This window comes from Pocillopora verrucosa, chromosome 10 (assembly GCF_036669915.1).
Source record: "Pocillopora verrucosa isolate sample1 chromosome 10, ASM3666991v2, whole genome shotgun sequence".
Lineage (NCBI taxonomy): Eukaryota > Metazoa > Cnidaria > Anthozoa > Scleractinia > Pocilloporidae > Pocillopora > Pocillopora verrucosa.
The window spans coordinates 426509-443342 of NC_089321.1; the positions used below are offsets into that span (position 1 = coordinate 426509).

General features: G+C 36.6%; 3 protein-coding genes across 3 annotated transcripts; 2 read left to right on the forward strand and 1 right to left on the reverse strand.

Moving 5' to 3' along the window:
* Positions 1–1904: 1904 nt before the first annotated feature.
* On the reverse strand, positions 1905–4721 carry LOC136283947 (uncharacterized). The gene has a single exon (XM_066173546.1). The coding sequence runs from the start codon at positions 4648–4650 to the stop codon at positions 2959–2961; it is 1692 nt and encodes a 563-aa protein (XP_066029643.1). The 5' UTR covers positions 4651–4721; the 3' UTR covers positions 1905–2958.
* Positions 4722–7535: 2814 nt separating this feature from the next.
* LOC136283920 (EGF-like repeat and discoidin I-like domain-containing protein 3) lies at positions 7536–13263 on the forward strand. The gene is made up of 5 exons (XM_066173485.1): positions 7536–7717; positions 10153–10478; positions 12006–12147; positions 12440–12765; positions 13084–13263. The coding sequence occupies exons 1-5, from the start codon at positions 7636–7638 to the stop codon at positions 13261–13263; spliced, it is 1056 nt and encodes a 351-aa protein (XP_066029582.1). The 5' UTR covers positions 7536–7635.
* A 160-nt stretch (positions 13264–13423) lies between these two features.
* On the forward strand, positions 13424–14510 carry LOC136283921 (EGF-like repeat and discoidin I-like domain-containing protein 3). The gene is made up of 4 exons (XM_066173486.1): positions 13424–13457; positions 13512–13837; positions 14146–14287; positions 14497–14510. Exons 1-4 carry the CDS (start codon positions 13424–13426, stop codon positions 14508–14510), a joined length of 516 nt encoding a protein of 171 aa, XP_066029583.1.
* The last annotated feature ends 2324 nt before the right edge of the window (positions 14511–16834 follow it).

The following is a 16834-nucleotide window of genomic DNA, read 5'->3' on the forward strand; positions in this document are numbered from 1 at the left end:
TTTCAAGAAAAAAAAAGAAAAGAGCCTCTCCATGTACCGTTCTCGGCAAATTATTTCCCCCACAATGTTCTCTCGCTCTACAGATTAGACATAATTCGTGGATTTATTCCACATTTCAAACTAAGTTGTAAACTGAGATGGTCTAAGAAACTGATCCCATAAAGAAGCTCTAGTGGGGGTCTATCCTACTTTAATTAATTTTGTTATTGTTTTTGTTCGTTTGGTGAGGTTCATGCTCTGTTTTCTTAAAATAAGCTTTCATTTTTTCATCATTTATCTACTTATTCATTTTTTTCTTGTGTCAATTCAAAACTGTTCCAAAAAGAGATCATAGACAGTTTGTATTCTTTTGGTTCCATACTTAAGCTCATCTAAAACTTGGTTTTGATCTCTATGAATCCACTTTAACTTTAAGATAAAACTATCCTGGACCCAACACCTAAAAGAATTGGTATTTTTAAAATGAGTTCTTCGAGGCATATGTTCTTTGATGAATTAAATCAATTTTTTAGTCTGTCATTTGGTTTTGAACGTTTTTCTTTCTTGCGGGAAGAAGGAGGAACATCCTAACGTGACTCATTGTTTCAAAGCCTATAAATGTGCGAATGCTTCAATTTATATTTCCAGTTTTAAAGTACTTCGTCATTCCGCAATCCACTGTCGTCAACCAATTTTTCTTGATCTGCAGTCCCGCCCCACGTGATGTTCTACTTTTGACCTTGGAACCGAAATAATGGTCGCTTTACTTTAAAGTCGGAAAGTTACATTATACGATCCCGTCCGTTTGCAGCGTAAGCAGCTTCCCTAGATTCGGAAGCAATGAACAGAAACCTCAACAAGTAAAAAGGGACGATACAAACACCAACAGGGATTGAAAAACATTATCGAAAAAGAAGGAAGTAATTAGATTAATTATGTTAGATTAAAAATGTTTCTAAATTATTTTTTACCTCAGGGATTGGGTGACGATTAAGAGGTCAACTGCTTTACATGATATTTTGTCTCTGCTTTATAAGATGAATTGCGTTGCGACTGCAGAAGGCGGCCTCCGATAGAAGTGGTTCTTCATTGTATAAAGCCCAAGTCATAATCACCTCTCGCCTCTTACCACTAGCAAGTCTCTGCAGACTCAAGGAATAAATTTACTGAGCTACTCTTTCAACTTATCACCAATCTTCACACTACTCTCATATTAGCTTTACGTGTTGGTATTTCAGAAATTAACGAAATGACTGGTGGCTTTGTTTGAGTTGGGTAAACATAGCAAAACTGCCGGGGAGAACTTATGACTATATCCACTGTGCAGCTCTTGAATTTCTTGAGAGATGTACTGAAGCTCCATAGCTCTAAAAGTTTAATTCATTTTCATATTTACTCAATTCTCCTCTTTCTGCTTGGCCTAAAAACTGGGCCGTGTGACCCTTTAGGTTGAAGAAGTTGTCTTTGAATATACTACCCGAATATTATCAATTGAAAAGAGAAAGAACCAACGAATTCAAAAATTTCTCAAGAAGCAAAACAAATGGAGGGAAACAGAAAAGAGGCAGGTCAAAATCAGTACCAGCTTTTAAGCATGTCTACGAATAACAGTCGACCAGAAGCTATAAACAGTCGCAACAGAAATAAACAGCTTTAAACCTGATCATTGAGTAGTAACTCAATATATCATGACTCACAAGATGAACTCAAGCTGATAAACAACACAAAAAAATCACAATGATCATTCAATGATAATTCATTCTTCCTCATCAATTCAGAATTTTTTTTAAAAGGTACGGGAGGTTGGAGGCTGTGTGGCAAGAGTTGTATTCGAAGTTCAGCGAAATCATACAAAAAAGAAGAACATAAGGGAAAACACGAACAAATTCAGCAAGTGGTAAGATTTACTGGTAATTGACTATAATTCAGCTTTCACTAGATCCAAAAAAATGACATTCTTTATTAACGGGCAAGAGTTCCATCTTGCCCGCTTGAGTAACCGACCAGAGCAAAGGACTCACATCATCTCACCCACGTGATCTGCCAGCTATGAAATAATTAGCATTTACTGACAAGTTTGATTTGATCTCCAAGAATCATTATACTATTTCTTTTACCATCTAAATTTGTCACGCGTCAAAAATTCACTGCAGAAATTGGTCTTGTTTGAAAATTGTCACGCAGGAAACAACAGCTAAATAAAATACTAAATTTGATACATTCGACAACAAATTAAAAGCTAAAGTGTTCAAAACTACTTAAGCAAACATTACGCCTATCAAAACAATAACAGTCCACGCATTATGCTTAAAAGTCTGATAAAAGCTAAGGTTAAAATTATCAAAAGATAGGAACACCATGTTTAAAATATAAAATTACGCACATATATGTGAGAGAGACTGGATATCAGCCGCTTTCACTTACAGAAGAGAATCACATTCAAGTTCTCCTTACAATATCCATACATTATCCAGTAAACTAGTAATGAGAATAAACAAATATCTCAGCTTATAGCTGTGTCAGACGTGTCACCTTGCCATGACATAAGAGAATATTTCCTCCCATTACAAGGAGATGTATGGCAGTTGCAATGTCCAATTTTATCACTATATCTATAGAAGTGAGGACCACAAGGCTGGTTTCCAAATAAGCATCATATCTCTGGCTAAGCCTGGAGTCATCAATAAAGTTCCTACATGATCAATGATGTAATACTTATTTTCCAAGAAAATTTCAAAACTGCATTGCATTTGTTCAATTAAATTCCAACGCATCAAAAGTTAATAAATTGAGGCTATAAAAGCTTTCATTTTAGGCATAAAACTTTTGTCTCAAGCTACATCATGCCGTGTGAAAAATAAAGGCATTGTGCTTATTATGTTAATTGCATGATTATTGATACAAAACACCAATTTATCGTTAATAATAATTAGTTAGTAAACTAAACGTGAAAATAAGAAGAGGAAATCATTGTGTTTTTTAAATGATGATTACTTTTTTTCCTAAATTTAGACTCCAGATTGCTAATGCAATGCGTCCCTCAGTGGTCAATGCAATCCCCTCCAGAGAAGAGGGCTCTCCCATATGGAAAAGAGTACTTCGCACAAACTCACCATCTTTGGTGTATATTTCTATATAAAAGATGTCTGGAAAAAGTCCCTGCCCACCGACCACGACGACTTGTTGACTTTCCCTGTGAAATGCTATTTTAGGAGTGTCCAGGGACCTTTGCAGATCAAACTTGTTTAGAAAACCACCTTGTTCGCTGCGTATGTGAACATCTGTTGGATTACATCCTTGCACCACCATAACTCTGTTATCACTTACAGTAGTGATGTCGCACCTGATAGTCAAGTTTTGTCCTCCAAAACTGCAAACAAACTGACCATTATTCTCATAAACATCCACAATATAACATCCCTTCTTCCAGTCACTCTTTAGTACCACCACTGTACCACTATCACTGACTGACAGTATACACTGCTGAAATTCGCAGCCCATTGTCGTGACGCGAAACTTGTGATGTTGGTCAGCGGTTTTGTTAAACTTAAAAATCCAGTATGGGTCCTCACCACTCTTTTCTTCGACCATGACATAAATGTTGTCATTCATGTCTGTGGCCAGCCGAACCGCTTGGGTTTTAATCGATAGCTCTTTATCGCTGTCATCAATGAGAGGAGGAAGTCTGAAACGTTTCACAAACTTGCCACTGTTGTTAAACACCTTGATTGTCGAGTCATCGTCTGCCACAATATATTGCCCGCTTGAGTTGGTAGCGATAGCATGCGGATAAATTAACCCGCGCTCCTCTCCGCCATCATGACCAAGTATCCATGGTACACTACAGTTCTCAATACCCTGTTTACAAAGTATTTTTGTTACTCTCCGATCTCGCAGCAGATCAACTTTCTCCTTTCCTGTATCAATCATAGGCAATGGTAGGAATGGTTCTTTTGTAAATGATTCTTTTACGGATACTGTGTGTGTGACATCGTAGGCGACACGATTGACAAGACAGACACCGGAAATAACTTTCCGTCGTTCTTCTTTATGAAATAAACTCTTTATTGCCCTGATTCCTGTCTTGAGCTGTTCTTGAAGACTTTGCTTAACCACTGGCAGACCGTTTAGCTCTTCAATACACACTTTACATGGTGCTACAGCATCCTCGGGATGGTCTATTGTTTCTAATATTGTTGCCATCACTCGGTACTGCATTGCTAAGATGCGGTCATTTGGTGATAGCGCTTCATTCGAAAAGGCATCTGTTGCTCTTTCACGAGCACGTTCGAATCTCTTCTTTGCATTGGCGAGCTTTCTTGCGGCAGACTCGGTAAGCTCCAAATGTTTCATTCCTTCAGTGAGCGACACAGCTTCCGCACAAGCTGCTTGTGCTGTATCCGCGCCATACTCACTCCTCGACCTTGTCTCTTCAAATACTTCATACAACAACTCGATTCCTTCTCTAAAGAATCCAATACTGGCTAACAAATCTTTCCTTGATAATCCATCTAGCTTGGACTTCATGTCATCGATTTCACGCACGATGATGTTACGAAACTGTTGATCTGTAATGTCGCCATCTTTAAGCTTTTCTGCTGCCTCATTTCTGCCTTTATCCACAAGCCATCCAATAGTCGCTTTGAAAACTGCTGTTATGATTGCAGACATAATGGCAGCTTGGAACTTAGTAATCGGAAGAAACTGGGAGCTTTTTTCAGCGAATCTTCACGATAAGTAACTTCTCCAGCGTCGATGAACGGAAAGGAAAAAACAAACGATGGCAAAATTTCAAGAATGATCGCAATTTTTTGAATGATAATTACTGTCAGCCCAAAAAATGAAACAAAACAGAACATAAAAAAGAGAAAGCTACCAAGGAATGATGGTGTGAAGATTTATAGCCTCTTCAAAGAATCTATGGTAAAAAATATATTTCTGTTTGAAAAATAGGCCGTTGTGGTCTTAAGTTCTTCTTTTCGCTAACGAATGATAATGTAAGCATCAGAAATCCCTGACTGGTATCAACAAAAGTGCAATTTAAAGCTCTTTTTGAAAAATGTTTTGTTTAGTGAAATGTTGCTCGTGATTATTGAGTACTGAGAAATTTCAATCACGTTCCGGCATCATTCGACTTCTCAAAGGAAATGTTGTTTGATGCTCGAGGCGAAAAAGGATGATAATTGTTCATTAATCTTCCTTAGTTCTTAGCTTTGTTCTCAGCTGTGATGTGTTTTAGAGTTTATTCTTTTATTTTTTGTTCTTTCTTTATCTTGTTACCCGAATATAGCTGTTATACTACAACTGGAGTTAAAACGGGTTCCTTCAACCAAATTTGTATTCGGCTACTCATCGGGTTTCGGCCCTACACACTTACGATCTAGTTTACTTTTGGAATCATTGAAATCCCTTCGCACGGCATGGGTTGAAAAGCGAGCCGTGTGAACTCGGAGGGTGAAAGACTGAGTTTTTATTTATAGACTCAAACCCATAGGCTAAATCATGATTTCAAACCAGATGATATCGTTTTCGCCCAGCTTTGCACTTTACAGTTGACAAAGAAAGGCTATTGAACATCAAAATTTTGTTGTGAATAATATGTCTCTCATGCACGTCACTGCTGTTAGCCTTATTTGAGTGTTTTATGCGTCAGTAAGTATTGCAATGTAATCTTTTGAGGTTTTATGCATCAGTAAGTATTGCAATGTAATCAGATGATTAGAAAGTGAAAATGCAAGGCGAGCCACTCAGAACAAAACACAATATAAATCACTTAACTTTTTTCAGCAGCGTGTTTCTTTTGACAGTAAGTTTAACCAATTAAAAATAGTTATTGCTCTTCATAACATCAACAAATATTTAGCAAGATAAGGAAATAAAACTGTGAGTTTCTTGTTCTGACTCGAAAAAATTAAAGGAATCTTCCATTTTTTATAGGTTGTACCACGTGCGCCAGTCTATCGCGTCCTATTATATGGTCATGTTAAAATACTTTTTGACCGAGTTTGACTTGGCCGAATTTTTTTTCTGCTTGTTTCTTTTTCCTCTTTTTGTTTCCTCTCGTTTGTTTGTTTTGATTTTGTTTGGCTTTATTAAAGTAACACTGAACGTATAGCGATGTATATACAGAAAGTGTCACCCCTTCCAAATGGATATCACTGGCAAAATAAATTTCAGGACGACAGATAAATATTCTCAAAGCTACATGTACACCAGGTGTTCTTTCCACATCTTCTGCCCCTAATCTCCTGGTTCACTTTTTCTCGCCGATAATAAAGAACAATTTAACGAACTTTGAAGTGCCATGCACGATGACCTGTCTCAATTTTAAAAATTATTGTGATAAGAGTTTGAGATCCCTTTAATTAGCAATTAACGAGGAGTTAAGGAATGTGAGCAAGTGGCTGATAGTAAATAAGTTATCTCTTAACGTCAAAAATCTAATTATGTTATGTTCAGACCGTACCAAAAGCGTGTTGATTATGAAATGAACATAAACATCTTTAATTATAGCACCAATTCCCTTGTCACTCTGGAACCGAAAGACTACATAAAATACGTATAAATTAAAGGACTATTGCATAGACAGCTACTGAACATTTTGATGCGAGAGGATACTTATATTGATGTCCATACTTTCATTGATAAATTTAGAAAATTATAATCTTTTTTAGTTTTTGTAATACCTAATTGGCTTATCTATATCTTATCGTGCTGTTTTTCATTGTTCGTGTATATGCATGCTCCTAGTCATTTCCTCTGTTCAATTAAACTTGTTAATAAAGAATATATTTTAATGTTTGTCGCCCTCCCGCCTCGATTAGCTTCGCTATTTTGCGGGTAGAGATTGTTAGATATGTTTTTTAATTGCTAAAATAAGAAAATTTGTCTGTTTTGTTTGTGCGTAAACACAAGGTCCGATTACTGGCAACTGAACTAATCTTGAAAAGTTCATATGCCCGAAGGCTGCTCGTTGCATTTGACGCCTCGAGTGGATCGACGCATGAACGTTTAACTGATTGATTTTCGAAACAGGAATAAATCCTTGGGTAACATATTAGCGGGCTATATCAAACAAGGCCAACTGGGTAAAAGTTTCCTAGTCTCGTCTCTCCTGCGTTTAAGATTTCAATTAATACCTAATTGGCTTATCTATATCTAATCGTACTGTTTTTCATTGTTCGACTACAGACATACTCTCCTAGTCATTTTATCTATTCAGTAAAACTTGTCTTTGAAGAATTTATTTTTAATGTTTTTTTCCCTTCCGCCTCAATAAGCTTCGTTATTTTGCCGGTAGGGATTGTTAGATATGTACTTAAATTGCTAAAATAAACAAAAAATTGTATGTGCGCAAACACAAGGATCCGATTACTGGCAATTGAACTAATCTTGAAAAGTTTAATGTGGGCTGCCCGTTCATTTGATTCTTCCAAATGATCGACGCATGAACGTTTGGCTGATTGATTTTCAGGACAGGAATAGACCCGTTATAACATATTAGAAGGCTATATCAAACAAGGCTATCTGAGTAAAAGCTTCATCACTGCGTCTCTCCTGCGTTTAAGATTATTTTCAACTGAAGTAACTCAGAGTGGTTTCTCGACATTCATTCAAAGCAGAGTCGCGAGCACTTTGCATTCCGTTATTTTCGGAATGGTTTCTACTTACATGTACAACTGGCCGTTTATACTCCTGGCGCTTCCGTCGCTTTTTATCTCAATCAGTCGCGGTCATGGTAAGTAGTAAGCCTAAAAAACAAGCCGAGACACTCTTTCAAGGAAGCTAAAATAGGACAACGGAGTAAAATTCAAAAGTGAAACACAATCATTCCGAAAAAAAAGGTTTCTCAATGGTCGGATTAGATAATCGCAGATATATATTCTTTTACAGCCTGCGTTTGTTTTTCGAATTGAAATCTGACCGAAGTCCTTTTTTCCTCGAGGGATTCATCCAAGTAAAGTAGGTTTAGATGAAAATCAATCAGATTAACATTTTTTCTCGGAGTGAGCTTGGTTGTATTACTCAGTTTGGCCGATTGCATATCGATTTAGGCTTTAGGCTTTGAGTACTAGGAGCGAAGACTCACGCCGAGAATGGTAGCAAATATTGATAGCTAAAATGAAACAAACCTTAGAAACCATGCCAGATAGTGCTGGATCAGGCTTACTGTAATTTGCGAAACGAAACGAAATGAAAATCTGTAATTTGCAAAATGGAAATAATTAAGCTAATGATTTGCAAAATAGAAAGCGCAAATTAGAGATTTCTATTTTGCAAATCATTAGTATATCTCCATTTCGCAAATTGCAGATTTGTATTTTGCAAATCATTAGCATATTTCCATTTCGCAAATTACAGACTTCTAGAAATCGTTGTCGATGAATAATTCGAATGCGTGCCAGCACACTTACCTGACCGCAAATGCACATGGAAAATGTCGCAGTGTGTTTCTAGATGAAATATCGTGTTTGCGAAGAAAATGTAATTTCGCAAAGTTCACCACGCAGATTTTTCAAATCAGTAGCATATTTCCATTTTGCAAATTACAGATTTCTGTAATTTGCGAAATGGAAATATGCTAATGATGTGCAAAATAGAAATCTGTCATTTGCGAAATGGAAATATGCGAATGATGTGCAAAATAGAAATCTGTCATTTGCGAAATGGAAATATGCCAATGATTTTTTCTCGGAATGAGCCCGGTTGTAATACTCGGTTTTGCCGATTGCTTATCGATTTCGAAAGATCAACCCAATGTATGTTCCTGGAGGCGATGTGTGCAATGGGCTCGAGCGAAATGGTGGCAAATATCGATAACTTAAATGAAAAAAACTTTAGCAATCCATGCCAGCTTAGTACTGGATCATGCAAAGATGTAAGTGAGTTAGTTGTTGAGGTAATGAAAATATCTGGAATCGCTGAATGTCGAAGCCGCAATTAGGAAAGGTGTTTGCGTGGATAATGTAATTTAAACTGTACGGTTACTCTCCGTTTTTTGTTATTTACGGTATTGCCAAACGCGTTATGTGTCTGATTTGAAACCTTATGAGCGTCCGAGTGTTACAGGCACTGTGCGTTCGGAATTATACTAAGGCGTCCAATTATCCAATCGATCAAAAAAAGAGAGAAAAAAGATTATAATGATAATAATGAAAATATCAAATCGAAATGTTGTTTTTAGGTGGCATGTACATATAACATTGACTTTGTGGCTGTAAATTGTGGAAAGATCGTATTTTTCTTGACTTTTGGATGTGTACTGAACCTGTCATAACAAGATGTGCTTTAGAATGAAAGTGAATGACAACCAAACTTTAATTTAATGCATGTACTGTAGTTTTTGATCTGTCCTAGTCAGACATGTCACTGAGCTCAACAATAGAGAACAGAAGAAAAAAAAAAAACCACAGTTTTAGTTGAAAAATAATTTGCCCAAGCAATGTTCTATATTCAAGTAATAATGATTATAAATATGGATGTTACAAATAGAAGTTACATATTAAACATTTTGAGAGTTTAAGGGTTAACATTACATGTACAGATGGTACAATTAAACTTTAATGCTGTCTGCTACATATAATTATGGTTAATACAGTTTTCAACATGTTGATCTGGAAAGTAACCTGATCTACAATTGGAACTGATGATGTTTGGTGCTCAGAAAATAGTCAGGACTAAAGGTATACTGCAGACTGCAGATAGATCAAACAAGTTTTCAAAATAATGAAAGCATTCAAGATTATTATTAATAACATCAGTTTGCTTGAGAAGGAAAATTTGCACTTTAAATCACCTATTTGAACTGATTCATAAACACGAAACAATGGGCTAATGTTTGAGAAGAAATTTCTTTTACATTTTCCATTGCAGTCTAGTTCAAAATTATTCTTACAAACTAAGCATACCATTTTAAATTTAAAGATGCCAAAGGCACTATTTATCAATGAAATCAATGATTGTTTATTTTTGATGTAATCTTGCAGAAAAGGAGAAAACCCACAACACAGCTTGATATGCATGCTTAATAAATTGTTGTAAACAAATTTACCCTTGCCACTGAAGTCAAGAAATACAATTCTATTAAAGCAGCAACTGCAGGGCTATGAATAATTTTATTCCTCTTACATTCCCAACAATATGTGTTTATTCATTTATTTTTGTCATGTAAAGAATGTTCAAGTACTCTTGGTATGGAGAATGGCCGCATCAAAGATGCTCAAATCACTGCATCTTCACAGTGGGATGGAAATCATGCAGCAATCCAGGGAAGATTGAACTTCAAGGCTGGTGGAGGCAAGCAAGGAGGATGGTCAGCTGGGAAGAATAATGGAAATCAATGGATACAGGTGGCTCTTGGCAGTTACACCAAATTAACAAGTATAGCAACACAGGGAAGGAATGCTCACAGCCAGTGGGTAACGGCATACAAGCTGCAGTACAGCCAAGATGGAGTGAACTTTTACTACTATAAAGTATCAGGACAGAGTTCACCTAAGGTATGTCTACTGCCATGTGTCACCTACTGAATGACTTTCAGGTGTATCCTTTTGGTATGTGCAGAAAATGAACCTTTAAATGAAGGAAAATCTGTTGAAGTTCATGTTGTTTCCTTTGAAAATGGCTTGGGTCACAAGGAGAATATTAAATAGGCTGTCTTTTCATAAATAATACTGGATGCAGTCTTGTATAACATTCTTGAGGGTGCTTTGTTTACAGACTTTATTTCATCTAGTTTAAAATTACTGATGATCCTTGTAATCTGATTGGCTCTCATTGGTGCAATTAATTCATGTGCTTTAAATCACATATTTTCCCTGCTAATAAGGAAGCCTTACCAAGACACAACAACCAATCAGATTTCAAGACTTGTTTACAAAGAAAGAAATCAAATTGCAAGAAAATGAAAAACAACTTTTGTAACCTTCTACAAACCAGCTCACTACTAGATCAATAAAAATATTTGTAGACAAAAATCCTTATCTGAGGGACTAAATTTGCAATTTAAAACTGGACTAGGTAATTAAGGGGTAATTGAACTTCATGTTGTGCAATTTTTGTCCGATTTCAAATCATGCACATGATTTCAGACCTAATTTTTTCAAAGACCACAAATTGCACTCACCCTACAGGCTAGTGCAATTTTGTTAGTCTTTAAAAAAATTCACTTGTGCTTATTTATTCCAAATTGCACTTGAAATCATGTGATTACCAAGACAAATTGCACAACACAGAGTTCAGTTATCATTATTTTTTAGGCAACTTATAACTGATAATTACTTTCACAACTAAAATTATATTTTGTCACAGTTAAATCATTATTACATGAATTGAATAATATTTTGGCATCAAAGTGATGCCAAAAATGTTGGCATGTAGGTGATTGTGCTGTCTATTCCTAAGCATGAAGAAAAAAGGAAACTCGAAGGAGGAAAGCCTCTTAAATCATGAAACAAATTACCATTTATCTTGTTGTGTGATAGACCAAAAAAAGAAAGAACTTTTTTTTTGATGGCCTTATGACTGTTAGATGAATGATGGCAATAAAGTTCCCTTATATGCTATTTTTCTGACCTCTAAATTCATACAATCCAGAGTTGATTTTAATTAGTGACTATCACTCAGAATTGTTTGTCTATTCTCTAGTGAGTTTACAATGTAACCTCAGATTAGTGCTGAGTGTGCTTTATTATGTCACATATCCTTATATCTGTATAGAGGTGACAGTTATAAAATGGAACAAGTAATTCTTAATTAACAGGTAATTTACCCCTTTATTCATTTCTTAATTAAGTCATCTGCAAATACCAAGGGGCTAAGCCTCTGATCATGCATTCTACTATGGAAAAAGTTAATTATGCCACATATCTAGCCTGACATTCAAAATTGGAGTTCCATGACTTTCTCTTGCACATTTACAACAAGTGCAATCAACATGTTACAATTTTAAATGTAAGTTGAAACTGACATTAAATATGACATGACTGTGGTAACTGATTATTAATTTTACTTGAATGTATTTGTAGGTATTCAAAGGAAATAAAGACAGAGACAGCATTGTTTATCACCAGTTAAACCCACCCATCAAAGTTCGCTACATCAAACTTCGACCAACGGCATGGTATGGTCATATATCACTAAGGATGGAGCTGTATGGTTGCTCAACAGGTATGATTAAACATTGTCTTACATGAACTTATTTGGCACTTAAAAATGGAAGGGTGAAACACATGTTTTGATTATAACCAGTATAATGCTGAAATATGGATATGGCAAGAATCTCTAAATTGTTAGATACTACGTTATGACATACAAAAAAAATTTCTGCTTGATCCAAATTTTGTGTTACTTTTAAATTTTCAATAGAACTGTATGTACCTACCCTCAAACATACCTACATACCTCAGTACATAAACACATACACATAAACTGTTCTTTTACTTTCTTTATTTCTGTAAAGAATGTTCGGCACCTCTTGGTTTGGAGAGTGGACTCATTAAAGATGCTCAGGTCACTGCATCTTCAGAATGGGATAGAAATCATGCAGCAATCCAGGGAAGATTGAACTTCAAGGCTGGTGGAGGCAAGCAAGGAGGATGGTCAGCTGGGAAGAATAATGGAAATCAATGGATACAGGTAGCTCTTGGCAGTTACACCAAATTAACAAGTATAGCAACACAGGGAAGGAATGCTCACAGCCAGTGGGTAACAGCATACACACTGCAGTACAGTGAAGATGGAGTGACCTTTTACTACTACAAAGTACTGGGACAGAGTTCACCTAAGGTAAATGTTGAAGCAGTAACTTGGTTTAACACTTTAAAAACATATCCTTATGTCTGCACAGTATAGACTGAGGTAACAGTTATAATATGTTACAAGTATTTCTTAATTAAGTCATCTGCAAATACAAAGGGGCTAAGCCCCTGCTCATGCATTCTACTATGGAAAAAATTAATTATGCCACATATCTAGCCTTTGACTTTCTCTTGCATATTTACAAGTGCAATCAACATGTTATAATTTTAAATGTAAGTTTAAACTACCTTTAAAATGGCATGACTGTGGCAACTGATTATTAATTTTACTTGCATGTATTTGTAGGTATTCAAAGGAAATAAAGACAGAGACAGCATTGTTTATCACCAGTTAAACCCACCTATCAAAGCTCGCTATATTAAACTTCGACCAAAAGCATGGTATGGTCATATATCACTAAGGATGGAGCTGTATGGTTGCTCAGCAGGTATGATTGTTGTCTTACATGAACTTTTTTGGCACTGAAAAACGGAAGGGTGAAACATATGTTTTGATTATAACCAGTATAATGCTGAATTTGATATGGCAAGAATCTCTAGATTGTTAGATACTACGTTATGACATACAAAGAAAATTTTTGCTTAATCCAAATTTTGTGTTACTTTTAAATTTTCAATAGAACTGTATGTACCTACCCTCAAACATACCTACATATCTCAGTACATAAATACATACACATAAACTGTTCTTTTACCTTCTTTATTTCTTTAAAGAATGTTCGGCACCTCTTGGCTTGGAGAGTGGACGCATTAAAGATGCTCAGGTCACTGCATCTTCAGAATGGGATAGAAATCATGCAGCAATCCAGGGAAGATTAAACTTCAAGGCTGGTGGAGGCAAGCAAGGAGGATGGTCAGCAGGGAAGAATAACGGAAATCAATGGATACAGGTGGCTCTTGGCAGTTACACCAAATTAACAAGTATAGCAACACAGGGAAGGAATGCTCACAGCCAGTGGGTAACAGCATACACACTGCAGTACAGTGAAGATGGAGTGACCTTCTACTACTTCAAAGTACTGGGACAGAGTTCACCTAAGGTAAATGTAGTTACTGTGTTTAAAAACATATCCTTATGTCTGCACAGTATAGACTGAGGTAACAGTTATAATATGTTGCAAGTATTTCTTAATTAAGGCATCTGCAAATACCAAGGGGCTAAGCCCCTAATCATGCATTCTACTATGGAAAAAATTAATTATACCACATATCTAGCCTTTGACTTTCTCTTGCATATTTACAACAAGTGCAATCAACCTGTTACAATTCTAAATGTAAGTTGAAACTGACATAAACAATAACATGACTGTGGTAACTGATTATTAATTTTACTTGCATGTATTTGTAGGTATTCAAAGGAAATAAAGACAGAGACAGCATTGTTTATCACCAGTTAAACCCACCCATTAAAGCTCGCTACATCAAACTTCGACCAACAGCATGGTATGGTCATATATCACTAAGAATGGAGCTGTATGGTTGCTCAGCAGGTATGATTGTTCTCTTACATGGATTTTTTTTGGCACTTAAAAATGGAAGGGTGAAACATGATTGTTTTGATTATAACTAGTATAATGCTGAAACATTTACTTTACCCAACTGCAACTTCAGCGTGGTAAGTATGGTCTATGTGGGATGAACGAATCTGAGAGACCATCGTTTGGTCAATAAGATATGTTTTCCGTGTGACGATTGCTAGGCTGGTCGTTCTAGTCAGGAAGGATCAAGAGACAACAAGTCCTTTTTCCTGTCTTCTTGATTCTCCTCAAATAAAATCATCAAAGCTTTGTTTTGCTCATTCTGCTTTTTCTAAAAAAGAAATATCGGTAAGCGCCCTGTCCTTGATAAGCGCCCTGTCCCTAATTACCGCCTTGCCTACCAAAAGTAAATAAGCGCCCCGAGCGCTAAATCGAATCATTACGGTGAATGCCACGACTGAAATTATACAGGGTCTATGAACACGCTTATTAAAATATCAAATCATACACATACACCCAAAGAAAATTGTCTATCAACCCTTTCACTAACAGATGGGAATCACATTCAGCTTCTCCTTACAATAACCTCACGTCATCCGACAAAAATGTGTTATGAGAATAGAAAAATATATCCGCTACATGCTAGTTTTATCTCGGTATAAGAAAATGATTGGCGGCTAAAATCGTGAATTAATAATCACATCTTGGAAAAAAATATACTTACAATCATGAGGTTGAGGTTCAGTGATGATTAGCCTAGAACCATGAATGCTATTATTACAAAAGAAAAAAATTCCTAACTCGATATGCTTTGCTCACCAAGAAAAACCGAAACTACGTTACATTCGTTTGAGTATGTTTCAGGGTCCAAAAAGGCATAAAGTGAAAAACTCGACTAAGTGGCATAAAAACGTCGCCAACAAGGTACATGATTCTGTGTCTTACCTAAAACGTATTATGTGTTTAACTGTTTTATAAGTAATTTCGTAAGGAAAAAAAGAAAACCCACATAGCAAACAATCCAGACAAAAAACGAAATCAGATCATACACTTTGCAGTAGACCTCTCTTGAAAGTAGGATTGTTCAAAACCTTGCGCTTCAACCAAGAGGAAGTAATGGGGTTATTTTCTCAGGCCTGAGTTGATTCCGCAAAATGAACGAGGACACAAGTCAAGAACATTTGCATCTGTTTTATAGAACAATCATTCGATATCCTATTTTATAATCCATGACGCCGGACTCTAGCTTGACATATGAAGGTCCTAGAGCTGCAATGTGTCCTTCAGTGCTCACTGCAATCTTATACAGGAAATAGCCACTTTTGTAGATAAAAACGTTTCGTACAAACTCACCATCTTTGGTGTATATTCCAATACAAAGGAGCTTTAGATATATGAAAATTCACATATTTGCACTGCGGTGGAAAGATGAAATTAGAAGATCCTCGCAGCTAAGAACACTACTGAAACTAGTAGTTGTAAATAGGACCTGAAAAAAATTTCAGGCCCGTACGGGATTTGAACCCATGACCTCTACGATACCGGTGCAGCGCTCTACCAATTGAGCTAACAAGCCAACTGGGAGCTGGTCAATGAATTGGGTACAAATAAATTAACATCCGAGTGAATGAACCGGTATCGCAGAGGTCATGGGTTCAAATCCCGTACGGGCCTGAAATTTTTTTCAGGTCCTATTTACAACTACTAGTTTCAGTAGTGTTCTTAGCTGCGAGGATCTTCTAATTTCATCTTTCCACCGCAGTGCAAATATGTGAATTTTCATATATCTAAATCTTCATTCACATTGGGCCACTCCAGGAGTAGAAGCCCTCTGCTGCATATAGCTTGTGTGACATCGAAGGCGACACGATTGACGCGACAGACACCGGAAATGATTTTTACTCGTTCTTCTTGGTAAAACAAACCCATCACCGCACTGATTCCTGTCTTGAGCTGTACTTTAAAGCTTTGCTGAACCGTTGGAAGACCGTTTAGCTCTTTAATACATACTTTACACGGTGCTACAGCATCGGATGGATTCTCTATTGCCTCTAATACTGTTGCCATCACTCGGTACTGCATTGCTAAAATGCGGTCAATTGTTGATAGTGCTTCATTTGAAAATGCTATCGTTGCCATTTCACGGGCACGTTCGAATCTCTTCTTCGCAGTAGAAAGCTTTCTTGTGGCAGATTCAGTAAGCTCTAAATTTCGCATTCTTTCAGTGAGCGACACAACTTCCGCACAAGTCGCTTGTGCTGTATCCGCGCCAAACTCACTCCTTGACCTTATCTCGTCAAATCCTTCATACAACAACTCGATTCCTTCTCTAAAGAAGCTGATACTTGCTAGCAAATCTTTTCTCGATAATCCATCCAACTTGGAGCTCATGTCGTCGATTTCACTCATGATGATGTTACGAAATTGTTTATGCGTTACATCGCTTAGCTTTTCGACTGCTTTATCTCTGCCTTTATGCACAAGCCATCCAAAAGTCGCTTGAAAAACTGCAATGGGGATCACGGCCATGATAGCAATTGAGGAAAATCAGAGGAAAAA